The sequence below is a fragment of the Rhinoderma darwinii genome, chromosome 5, assembly GCF_050947455.1.
Source record: "Rhinoderma darwinii isolate aRhiDar2 chromosome 5, aRhiDar2.hap1, whole genome shotgun sequence".
Taxonomy (NCBI): domain Eukaryota; kingdom Metazoa; phylum Chordata; class Amphibia; order Anura; family Rhinodermatidae; genus Rhinoderma; species Rhinoderma darwinii.
In genome coordinates, this window is record NC_134691.1 from 37,118,422 (window position 1) to 37,132,318 (window position 13,897).

The 13,897-nt window shown below is 38.5% G+C and overlaps 1 protein-coding gene across 1 annotated transcript in view; it reads left to right on the forward strand.

The window, feature by feature from the left end:
* ANGPT1 (angiopoietin 1) overlaps window positions 1-13,897 on the forward strand; it is a 284,383-nt gene that overhangs the window by 256,364 nt on the left and 14,122 nt on the right. The window contains exon 8 of the mRNA XM_075827991.1: window positions 11,380-11,510. Coding sequence (XP_075684106.1) covers window positions 11,380-11,510 — 131 coding nt within the window. The remainder of the gene's footprint in view (window positions 1-11,379; window positions 11,511-13,897) is intronic.

A 13,897-nucleotide genomic window follows, 5' to 3' on the forward strand; every position in this document is an offset into this window, starting at 1 on the left:
ACCATGCAGTTAGGTCACATTTCTGACTGTGAAGTGTAAATAAATCATAACCCGTTTTCTTATAATAGCAGCTTTGGATGTGAATGGAGAAACACCATGAAACAATTTTGCCCTGTCACTTTAAATTTTAAAGGGATTGTGTAAAATTAGATAAAAGGGTCTGCTGTTCTTTCCCCAGAAACAACATCCCTCCTGTCCATGGGTTGTCTCTAGTATTGCAGCTCAGCAACATTTAAGTGAATGTTGCTAAGCTGCAAAACCAGACCTAGCCTGTGGGCAGGAGGGATGCTGTTTCTGTAAAAAAATAAAAAAAATAAACGGCCATGTTTTTTTTGGTCTCCCTACCATGGCACCACTCTTAGTGTTTATCATGTTGTGAAAATGCTATATGTATTTTTTTAAGGAGACAAAAAGGCTCCCCGTAATGTGTTAGAAGAGCGGCGAACATATCTGTGGTGACGGGAAATGCGTTGAGGTTACGCAGAATTGTTGTTTTAAATATCACTTTCTATGCATTTTATAAATCATCCAGAGAAGAATAATTGCTTCATAATTTTTTCTTGTATGTTGACAGGGATTCTTTAAATGGAAACGTAAGATTTCGTTCAATTGAATTTGTTCTTGACCACAAAACTTGGGAAAGCGTTAGACAAACATTTTTATTTTTATTAGACTTTTTTTTATTTCAATTTCTAGGTCAATGATGATTTATGAACTTGGACTTTTTATACTTAAACAAAAGTCAAAAATCAGACATTGTAAAACTATTCTACGTTCTTTAAGAAACATGCGAGTGTGACATTCTGCTCTAGAACGTGCAGTACAGCTGATAAACCAACATAACCCTGGCCAACATTAAGATATCTCTTGCCGAAAGATATGGGGAATGTATATTTAAGTTTTGGTCTCACAGATGAGAATAATTATTTAACTTAATTCAATGTTGGTTCTAAAATACAGGGTGAAACGAAAGGAAATGTTCATATGTATGGAGACTTTTAAATCACCCTATAGAATACAGAGATAGATAGATAAGAGATAGATAGATAGATAGATAGATAGATAGATAGATAGATAGATAGATAGATAGATAGATGATAGATAGATAGATAGATAGATAGATAGATAGATAGATAGATAGATAGATAGATAGATAGATAGATAGATAGATAGATAGATAGATAGATAGATAGATAGATTGATAGATAGATAGATAGATAGATAGATAGATAGATAGATAGATAGATAGATAGATAGATAGATAGATAGATAGATAGATAGATAGATAGATAGATAGATAGATAGATATGAGATAGATAGATAGATAGATAGATAGATAGATAGATAGATAGATAGATAGATAGATAGATAGATAGATAGATAGATAGATAGATAGATAGATAGATAGATAGATAGATAGATATGAGATAGATGATAGATAGATAGATAGATAGATAGATAGATAGATAGATAGATAGATAGATAGATAGATAGATAGATAGATAGATAGATAGATAGATAGATAGATAGATAGAGCCTAGTCGCTAGCACTATTGTCTGCACTGTTGCCGTGACATTCTGACCAGGACAAGACCTACATAGGGTATATACAGTATATATTTTCCCTCCATTAGCAAGCAAATGAGCTTTATCGAAGGCAAAACTGAAAGTTCAAATCTTTCTATGAATTGGAAAATAGCCTTCATCTTTCCCAACTGCATCACACTCCCACCGATCAAGCATTGATGACCTGTCTTCCTTAGGTGTGATTTTTTTTTCCCCAGAAAACGACAATAACAAATGTTAACTCAGGAACTTTAAATACAAACTTTTATCAAAGACCAAAAGTATATATAAGCAATGCATCATTTGGGATAAAGAGTTTTCACAGCTTTAAATTGTATTCTCTCATGTAAAACACGTCCTAACCGCGTACTTTCTGCCTGTCTCCCACTTGAAGTTTCCATCTTGCCAAGAGAAAGGACTGACATGTTCAGTAAATCCCACACTTCTTACAACATTCATCATCTTGAAAAGCTGTTTGATATTAGAACTAGTTAGTTCTGTCTGCACAGTATTATACGTGGCCGTACATGTTCATTTCTCCAGGTTTCACAGGGAAATGTAACATAAAAATGAATTTATCTGAAAATGATTTTGTTTTACATTTTTGAATATATAATTATTTATTTTTAATAAATGGCGTATTTTTGGAACATTATAGAGAATGGCCACACAAATAAATACACTGTCATGTGCTCATGATTGCTCCTTTTTATGGTATTTTTATCAATCCACATCTACAGCTGGCCATATACATTAGAATATATTTGGCTAAACCCACTCATTTTGGTGGAATTGGCTGATCATCTAATGTGTAAAAGGGCAGACTGATAGTTCTCCGACAGCAGACATTGAGGGAAAATAGGGATTGACATGGATTTCCACATATACAAACCTTTTTTTTTACCCCAGGTCTGACAGCAGCTATTGTCTCTCTCTCCCTATTGAAATAAACATGCAAGTTCTGGCTGAGCATGCATGTTTATGGTGATTTTCATGTTTATGGGGTTAGGGTCTTGGTAAGGGCCGGTCTTATTTAGATGGCCCATCCCCAGATGAAGACTTGAGATGCTGAAACACGCATCAGGAGGGCACCAGTCAGCCAACATAATAATATTGATGGGTAAGCAACCATTTGTACATAATGTCAGCTCCTTACTTCTACAAGAGTAATCTAGGTATTACTAGTATATTTTTGACATTATTTATTGCTATTTGCCTCATGTTAAGTACAGTGGACATTTGTGCCTACATTATTCTGTATATATTTATTTCTACATCTGACTATGGAAATTTGTTTGGCTGTTCTGGGTCTGATCAACAACTGTGTGACTCGTCCTTGTTGTCTGATCATTTGTTTATGATCATTTATGTATGTGTATTTTTAATCTTTGAATAATACAATTTGTACTTTTTTCATTATATGGTGTGTGAAGCCCATTCTGCTTCAATGTTGGTTTGAATTATTTTGATGGTAGCCTGTGTGGTACCTCCTTTTGGCACCACCCACATGGTGTATTGTCATATAGTGTACAAATAAGCATACCTTACGGTGCCTAATTATAAGCGCCATACTTATGATTAGGCACCAAAAACAATGCCATACATAAAGTATTCTAATAACGGTGCTATACACCGGGGAGCCTGTCCGCTCCTATTTGTCTACCAAACTGTTAAATGCCTCAGCAAGTGCCACTCGGCGGTCCATATTCCCGCAAGTGTTCCATTTTGGCCTGCTCAACTCCGCCCCCTTGCTCAGGATTGGCGGTGGCACACTATAGCAAGGAAGCGGAGTTGAGCAGGCTAAAATAGAGAGAACTTGCGAGGAAATTGACCGCCGAGTGGCACTTGCAGAGTCTATTGAATATGGCAATAAAATTTTTATCTGGACAAACAAGTTAATACAAAGAAATCAAAAGGTATGTGGGCACATAGTTTTACAAGACCTACCAAATGTTGGGACCAGTTTGGTAGGCAAATAGAAGCTGACAGGTTCCCTTTAAATAATACGGCAGTACAATTAATATTAATATTCAGCATACCAAGTCTTAGATGCCAGGCCATTTGAGGAGCCCCAGTTAGGAGGGCGGTTCATGCATCCTGTGTCACTGCACAGGTCGCAAAACTCTAAGGCCTGGTCTGGGTACTCTGTCGGCCCCAGGACTTCAGTGTACTGTACAGATGCAGTCATCTTTATCTTGACTTTTAATGCATTAAATACACAGTGTCAGGAAACTTTAACTTGAGTTTTCAATGGCTTTTGTTGTGTGATATCATGCTGCAGCAAGTTAAGATAAATGTGACTACATCTGTATGTTAGTTATCCAGTGGTTAACAATCTGGATAGTGTATACAGAAACCAGAGAGGAAAAAGTGAAAGGGCAGGTGTAGTCGATTGTCACCAAAGGGGGACACCGAATGATAGTCACAAGGTTAGATGGGATTAAAGCAGGGTCAAAAGGAGAACAGGGGGCACAAACATAGTCAGAGAACTTGCCATGGTAAAATCCAGTCAAGGAAAAGAAGAGTCAAACAGGAAGCGCAGTGGGTCAAAATCGAGGGTCAATCACAGGTAAAAGCGAGCACAGGCAAATCTATGTGCAGGGAGAATACCACTGACCTGCTCAGTGAATGGAAAGAAAGGGATTTAAATCGGTCTCCGTGCACTTTTGGGGTCAGTTCACATGTTGCGTAAATAGTGTGGATTTTCCGCAACTGAATTAGTTGCAGAAAATCCACAGCAAACACAGTTGCAGCAAAGTGGGTGAGATAAAACAAATCTCATCCACACGCTGCGTAAATAGTGAGCAGAAAAAATGCTCAGAAATTGACCTGCTGTGCAGAGTTTTATTCCGCAGCATGTCAATTATATTTGCATTAACGCTGCTTAATTGTTACGGGTTTTCCCCATTGAATTCAATGGGAGGTAAAACCCACAACAAATAGCAGTTGCTGCATTTTTTGCGGCGGGTTCGCAGTGATTCCACTGCAAAAAACGCAAGTCAGAAAAAAATAAATCTTATACTTACCCAGAAGTCTGTGTCCCTCCCTCCAGCGCGGCCTACTGGGATGAAGTTTCATCCCATGTGACCGCTGCAGCTATTCACAGGCTGTAGCAGTGGTCACATGGGATGAAACGTCATCCCAAGAGGCCGGTCTGGATGACGTCAAAGGGCCTCCCTCCTGGGATGATGCTTCATGCCATGTGACCGCTGCTGCAGCCAATCACAGGCTGCAGCGGTATCCAGGAATGAAACATCATCCCAGCAGGCCGGCTAAGTGCTGCAGTTTTCCGCAGCGCACATTCTGGATGAAAATCTGCACCACAGTTTGGTGCAGTTTATCGCCCGGAATTCCCTGCAGCACACAGGGCAGATACGCTGCGCATGAACTCAGTCTAAGGGCACGTTCAGACGTGGCAGAGTTTTTCCACTGCAAATGTTGGTGCAGATTTGGGGCAGTTACGCAACGAATCTGCCCCAAAATTTGCATATTTGACAGGTAATTCAGACGTTGCAGAAAACACAGCGGACGTGCCACGGATTTCAGTTTTTGCATTGCAAAGGCTGAAATCCGCAGTGAAATTCTGCTTCTTTTCTGCAACAGACAGTGCATGCTGGGGAGGGAAAATTCCACACTGCAGCCTATGATCCGCAGCGGAGTTTTCCGCAACGTCTGAACTAACTTTCGTAAAAATGAATGGAAACAAATGTAAACGTCCGCTGGAGAATTCCACAGCAATTCTGCCACGTCTGAACCTGCCCTTATTGTCAGAACGGCAGCTTGCACTACTTCTGAGATTAGTGCAACGGTCGGAAATAAAAGACGTCATTAGACCATGGCCAGGTGAGGTTATTACCGATAGGAACTCCCACATGCTCCCACAAGCTAAGAATGCAAATGTTTTCTATTCATTTAAATAAATGGCGGTAGCTATGAAAAAATTGGTAATATTTGTAAATAATAATATGAGAGAATTAAACATGTAATTAGAAAATAATCCACATTTCTACTGTATATAGAGAGAGAGAGAGAGAGAGAAACAAAGAAATGTCAGCCGCACAGTCAGAAAATCGTAAAGATGAGGGTGCAAGCCCGCCAGGGACATGACCAAGGTCACCCAAATATGTATTTCCAAAAATCAGGCAGCATTTTTTGGAAATACTGTATATATATATATATATATATATATATATATATATAACTTGTAGGTTTTTTTACACACAACTTACTTGCTTGATCTTTATTAGATAAATAAATAAATGAACACTTCTTAAAAGGAAACTCCGCTATTAAACACACAATAATGAAAGGGACTGCTTTTTCTCAACCTGACATGAGCTGATTTGTGAATTATTTTGTCTGGTCTCGTGAATTTGTGATTATTTTTGTTACAAGTAAAGTCTTCATGTAGTTAGTAAAATGTCTCGGACACTGTCTGAATGGTGTCACAGCCTGTGTCAGTAAAAATAAATGGAGAACTGGACATGAAAGGCCATGAAGCACTAATGTCCTACCACTGCTACCAGTACATCACATTCTATAAACATTAGGGATTATCCGGCGGTCTAATAATACTGCGGTCATGATTAGTGCGCTTACAGCTGCTCCTTACTGATGTCAAAACACGGCATGTTAATGATCAACTCCAATCTCTGCTAATAGCCGATGTCAGCACTCCCCGCGCTTTACCTGCCATCTCTCACCACTCATTACATTGTGTCTTACAAGTGAGCCACAAAGTCTTTTACTTCCTTGGCCACATATGGGGAGATTAGTGGGATGCAGTGTTTAAGTTAAGATGCTTTTTATATTATGACTATAGTGTTTTATTATAATAGTCTTTGATTTGTCTTATAGATTTCAAGAAGTGGAATAAGTACAAATCCCCCCAAAAAATAAAATTATAATTATTTATACAATAGAACGTGTACACTGCACTTATCCATATTCTCAGTAACAATCAATTCTTTATCGCTGGGCTCACTGTAATAAAACCGCACGCTGTATGATATTGACTTTTTAGCTTTCGTTTTTCTTAGTGACATAACCAACAAGAAAATGCAGATGCACATTGCAGGCACTAAGATATATATATATATATAGAGGTCGCCTTGTCGTGGCAGGTGGGCTCACATAATTTGATTAAAATGTGCGCTAAGAACCTCACTATTATAAGTAGATTCAGCAGCAATGCATATTTATTTATTTATATTGTTTAGGTGGCATTAGTTTTCGCAGAGTGCTGTCGCCATTTTCTTGTGTGCGGTATATATATATATATATATATATATACTACCGTTCAAAAGTTTGGGGTCACCCAGACAATTTTGTGTTTTCCATGAAAACTCTCACTTATATTTATCAAATGAGTTGCAAAATGACTAGAAAATATAGTCAAGACATTGACAAGGTTAGAAATAATGATTTTTATTTGAAATAATAATTTTCTCCTTCAATATTTGCTTTCGTCAAAGAATGCTCCTTTTGCAGCAATTACAGCATTGCAGACCTTTGGCATTCTAGCTGTTAATTTGCTGAGGTAATCGGGAGAAATTTCACCCCATGCTTCCAGAAGCCCCTCCCACAAGTTGGATTGGCTTGATGGGCACTTCTTGCGTACCATACGGTCAAGCTGCTCCCACAACAGCTCTATGGGGTTGAGATCTGGTGACTGCGCTGGCCACTCCATTACAGATAGAATACCAGCTGCCTGCTTCTTCCCTAAATAGTTCTTGCATAATTTGGAGGTGTGCTTTGGGTCATTGTCCTGTTGTAGGATGAAATTGGCTCCAATCAAGCGCTGCCCACAGGGTATGGCATGGCGTTGCAAAATGGAGTGATAGCCTTCCTTATTCAAAATCCCTTTTACCTTGTACAAATCTCCCACTTTACCAGCACCAAAGCAAACCCAGACCATCACATTACCTACACCATGCTTGACAGATGGCGTCAGGCACTCTTCCAGCATCTTTTCAGTTGTTCTGCGTCTCACAAATGTTCTTCTGTGTGATCCAAACACCTCAAACTTCGATTCGTCTGTCCATAACACTTTTTTCCAATCTTCCTCTGTCCAATGTCTGTGTGCTTTTGCCCATATTAATCTTTTCCTTTTATTAGCCAGTCTCAGATATGGCTTTTTCTGTGCCACTCTGCCGTGAAGGCCAGCATCCCAGAGTCGCCTCTTCACTGTAGACGTTGACACTGGCGTTTTGCGGGTACTATTTAATGAAGCTGCCATTTGGGGACCTGTGAGGCGTCTATTTCTCAAACTAGAGACTCTAATGTACTTGTCTTGTTGCTCAGTTGTGGAGCGGGGCCTCCCACTTCTCTTTCTACTCTGGTTAGAGCCTGTTTGTGCTGTCCTCTGAAGGGAATAGTACACACCGTTGTAGGAAATCTTCCGTTTCTTGGCAATTTCTTGCATGGAATAGCCTTCATTTCTAAGAACAAGAATAGACTGTCGAGTTTCACATGAAAGCTCTCTTTTTCTAGCCATTTTGAGAGTTTAATCGAACCCACAAATGTAATGCTCCAGATTCTCAACTAGCTCAAAGGAAGGTCAGTTTTATATCTCCTCTAAACAGCAAAACTGTTTACAGCGGTGCTAACATAATTGCACAAGGGTTTTCAAGTGTTTTCTAATCATCCATTAGCCTTCTAACACAGTTAGCAAACACAATGTACCATTAGAACACTGGAGTGATGGTTGCTGGAAATGGGCCTCTATACACCTATGTAGATATTGCATTAAAAACCAGACGTTTGCAGCTAGAATAGTCATTTAGCACATTAACAATGTATAGAGTGTATTTCTGATTAATTTAGTGTTATCTTCATTGAAAAAAACAGCTTTTCTTTAAAAAATAAGGAAATTTCTAAGTGACCCTAAACTTTTGAACAGTAGTGTATATATATATATATACATATACACGCACACTTTATATTTATTATGCATTTTTATTATTTTAATTGCATTACTGATATAATTTATATGTTTATAAATGTGAGGTTCTTAGCACTCAGTTTGATCAAATTGTGCGAACCCAACTGCCACGACAAGGCGACCTCATACAGGCGTTCCCTACACTGAACATTATATCCCTATAATATGAGACTTACCTCTCTCTTGGGACTAAGCACACAATGAAGTCAGGATAGGTAGGAACCAGTTTTAATTATTCTAATTAAAAACAGCCCAGGACAGGTGGTGATTATAGACAGATAGATAGATAGATAGATAGATAGATAGATAGATAGATAGATAGATAGATAGATAGATAGATAGATAGATAGATAGATAGATAGATAGATAGATAGATAGATAGATAGAGCACTACAGCAACAACTGGTAGGGGGGCCTATTTATTTTTCCTTATAATCTGGTATCCCAATGTAACTGGGGCCTGTTTCATTGATAATTTTTACTACTAGGGTTGTGCTGGATTTAGTTAGATACAGCAACTGCCTCTCGGGACCAGGATCCCGGCAATCACATGATCAGTTATGTGACCATCTCAATAGAGGCAGTGACCAGGACAGCCCGCCATAAATATACTGTGAGCAGTCATTAAGTGGTAATACTGAGCATGCTCTATGTCTAAAACTTGACATAATATTTTGCCCCTGTTCCGAGTATGAATTAAAAAAAATGTAACTACTAGGCAATCATGGTAAAATATTTGCACCAATATCTACCAGCAGACTGACTTAGAGCAGTGGTATACCTACTATAGTGGATATGCCACTGCTATGGGACCCAGCAGAATCACACCAGTGCTAAGTGAGTATTCCACATTTTGGCACTAGGATAATGATCATTTTGGTGCTGAGCCCCCTCCTTCAGTAAGTTCACTGCTCTGCAGGTCATGTACTGATGTTTTTAGTCAGTACAATGCATGAGGAAATGGTGGATGTATTGGTCGAGGATGGACCTGCAGAGGATGTTGGGTTGAGTGAGAAGCAATCTGGGTTTTACAGAAGTAGGTAGTGCCCGCCCCCCTTGCAACCTTATTTTGACATGGTGTGTTACCTTCATAGAGTACTGCCCTAAATACCTGCTGAACTATGACTACTGGCACATTGGTCTTTCCGAGTTCTGGATATAGCTACTGAACATATATCGGTATAAATTGTACTACTTTCTTCTGTAAGGTATTTACATTGTAATTACAACTTGTGTAGCTTTCAGTGACATTCTATTTATTTTCTTTGGTGCATATATTTATGCTATAGACAGATGACGTTGGCTCTATGCTGGAGGACCGTGCCTTTCCATACAGAATTCTGAGAACACCCCTCAGTCAGCACCATGAGAGCTGTTTGTTTTGTCTAAAGTGAAAAATGAGTGTTATTAAACTCTTAATACACAACATGGTATCCGAAACGCACATTAATCGTCACGTTGTATCTTTACACACATTCAAAAGATCAACATACAGCAGGCAATGTATGTATAATTGAATAGCATAGTGACCACAATATAGAAAGTATGTAGACGGCATCATGCTCTGTACAATCACAACATAAAAAAATATAAACCTTATATAAATAAAAGAGAATAGAAAAAATAATAGTTGCTGGAAGAAAAGGAACATGGCCATTAGTAAGAGCTTAGAACAGACAGGCTTCCTTCTTATCTATAATTTTTTTTTCATATTCTTCTTATTTAATTTTTATATTATTAAAAGTTGTATTCTTTTATATTTATATTATTACTTTCTATATTATTATAATTAGTATTATTATTATATTTTATATTATTATTATTATTTGCATATTATTTAAATTTTATTGTTTTAATATTTTGGTTTTATTATTTTCATATCATTATTGTTCCTTTTAATAACTATTATTATTTTATTATTATTTTATTATAATTGTATTATTATTTCCTAGCCATTAGGTCTTGTCTTGATTAGCCTATAGACATGAAATTATTTGTACAATTACTTGTACTATTGTTAAGGTATTCGTCTTTTTTCTTATTTTTGGCTTTAGTCACCCTAGCATCGTGGCTTCATATTACATTTTGTAATGAATCCTAACAGATCACAATGGATCACATTGACTTTATAATTAGTCCACTAAGTTTACATTTTTCTTGGTAAGAACAATGCATCCATCTATGCTATTCTGGACGTCCAAGGGCAATAGGAACCTGATGTAATAGACCCTAACATTAGTTAAACCTAGCCTAAAACATCTTCTGAAAATTACAAAAATGTAACCCTTGGGCCAGTTCCTCTCTTGTTCTTTAATGTTGAGGTCTCCTACTCTGGTTCACCCCTTTCAAGATGAAAGAGCACAGGGTCAACCCCCATCATCTTCTTCTTTAATCAGAAAGATATTCCTTCTAATCTAGCAACAGTCACTAAACACATTTGCATTGCCCTATATAGGAAGTTCTGAAAATATACATTGAAATGCTCATTGGAATGGTTTCCATCCAATTTATCACTCCCAACCTTATTTAGGATATTGGAACCCGGCATCCGGCCGGTTATCATGGGCAATAGCTCCGTGCTGGTTTTCAGAAATGAGGCCTGCCTGATCTCAATTATATTTCTATATTACTACAATCTTTTCATTATTTCTTTACTGAGAGATTAAGCCAGCACAAAACTACATTAGGAAGTCCATTTCAATTACTACGAGCTATTGCTATGTATTATTTGTGCTGAGTTCTTGCAGTAATGCCAGGTTTATATGTCCGGTATGTTCATTTTTGTACTTAGAGACTTAATTGGGATAAAAATCCATTATTCTTTGATAATGCAGCAAATAGTTTATCTTTTGTCTTCTGGTCTGTTCTAGATTATACTTAAAAGGTCACAGCGGAACCGCAGGAAAACAAAGCAGTCTGATCTTACATGGGGCGGATTTCAGTACAAAGGATGCAGATAACGACAACTGTATGTGCAAATGTGCACTGATGCTAACAGGAGGTGAGTACAATATAAGAATGGGGGGTGTTTTGGGCAAAAAAAAAACCACCCTAATTTTCTATGTGTATTCTGACCTGAAATAATAATGTCTGATTCTACTGAAGTCTATTATACTTTCCTAAGTAATAAGATATCAGGCAGAATGTAACTGCGCCATTTCATAGCAAGAATCCAAGAATGCACTGGGTGACCATCACAAATCTTCTTACCCCTGTGCATTCTGCTGTAGTCACTAAAGGCCCTTTTACACCGGCCGATAAGCGGTCGATGCAGTGAGCACCGATCAACGAGACATCGTTTATCGGCGCTCGTTTGCTCCTGTCACACGGAGCTATGGATGGGGATGAGCGGTCATTACTCCGATCGCTCATTCCCATACATTATTATCATGTCGGCAGGGAGATTTGCTGCTGACAATGATAATATTTCACTTTTTTAAAACGATGTGACCAGCAGACGATTAAGCATTTGCTCTGTCATCTGCTGATTGCTGCCCTGTTTACACAGGGCAATTATCGTCAACGAGCGTTCTGTGAATGTTCGTCTTCCCTATAATCGGCCAGTGTAAAACCCCCTAAAGTCTCCTCCAGGCTGTTTCATTTGTCTTGTAATGTAAGGCTATTAAATTCTTACCATACTTGTAGTGGGCTGGAGTTTGTACACTGCCTATGAAATGCATGCTGCTGCATAAGGCACAGTCTGCAGCCTCTCCTGTGCTTTGGACCTGTATTTTTGGTCCCCCAGAATCCTGCTCACACCCTGCTCTCTTTTAGAATAATATTTAGAACTATAGCTTATTCTAAATGTTATCTGGTCAAATCTAGTTATGTGATGTCTAGGCAAGGCATTAAGTTTCTCACCGGAGAAGTGGATCCTCTAAGCTGCAATTGGTTTGTCGCTGGCTAAACTGGGGTGCAGAATGCAAGGAGCTTCGCCGTTCTTCATACTTAACCCCTGCATGAAGGTATGGACTTTCCCATTCATATTCTCAGAATAGTCCCTTATTGGTGGCGGTTGTGCTTTAGCAGAGTCATGACTATAGCCGCAGCCGCCCAAGAAGATGCCCCGCTGGAAATGGGCGAGTTGAGTAACACAAAGCAACATGGGACATATAGTGACCAGACCTACTGCCAGCAGACCGTGATTTCTACAATCAAAATGGCAGACAGATGCTGGATTGTTCTCTTCTAAAACGCAAGTTAGGCTCTGTTCACATCTGCATTGGGGTCCCGTTCTGATGTTCTGTCGGAGCTTTCCATCGGAACGGGACCCTGAACAGACACAAACTGACATGGATGGAAACTGACACAGAAACAAAATGATGGATCCGGTGCACAACAGAGACAAATGGAAACCACAGGCACCGGATCCGTCACCATTGAAATCAATGGTGATGGAAACGGAAACCCCTGGTTTCCGTCTGTGTCAGTTTGTGTCTGTTCTGGGTCCCGTTCTGATGGAAAACTCTGACTAAACATCAGAACGGGACCCCAACGCAGATGTGAACAGAGCCTAAGAAGTGATATGGAGATAATAAAACAATGTTATAACGTGCGATAGGTTAGGGGGCGGAAGGAAATATTTTTTGTGTGTCTACTGGAGAGTCTCCCCCAATATCTTCCTTTCTTTGAGGTGGAGATGAGCAAATTGATTCTACATGAATTTCCCAAAAGTTTTTTAATTTGAATCTTTTGTAATTCACGTGGCACGAATCACAGGTAAGATGGCAAAAGCATGCTGTGTTCACACTCCAGAGCCCACAATTTCTGTTTATTATCTGCAATATCCTTCATATAGGGGTTCACTAACATTGGTGATAAAGTTACTTTATATCAGACTTTTCATTGGTGATATCAGTAGAATATTAGACACTATACTTACCATTGGATCCTAATCGTGTAATGACCCACTTTCAGCACTGCCTTCAGCAACTGCCTATTTGGCCATGCCAAACAAGTAATTTTTCTTTAAAAGGGTTTTTATTGTGCTAACGTAGGGAAACATATAAAACCTTTATATTTGGTGTCCCCGTAATACAATAAAGGTAACATGTTATTTATGCTGCCTAGTGAACAGTGTAAATTTATAACGCGAAAAACAATGCTGGAATAGCTGTTTATCTTAAATTCTCTCCTAAAATAAAGTCAATAAAAGTTAATCGATATATTCTGTACATCCAAAAATGGTGCAACTGAAAAATACAACTCGTCCTGCAAATAACAAGCCTATATTCGGCTATGACGACGGAATAAAAAAAATAAAAAAATTATGACTCTCGGAATGCGGCAAAAAAATATTCCTTAGTCATTAAGGCCAAAAAAGGCCAGGTCATTAAGGGTTTAACCCCTTAATGACCGCCGATACGCCTTTTTACCTCGGTCATTAGT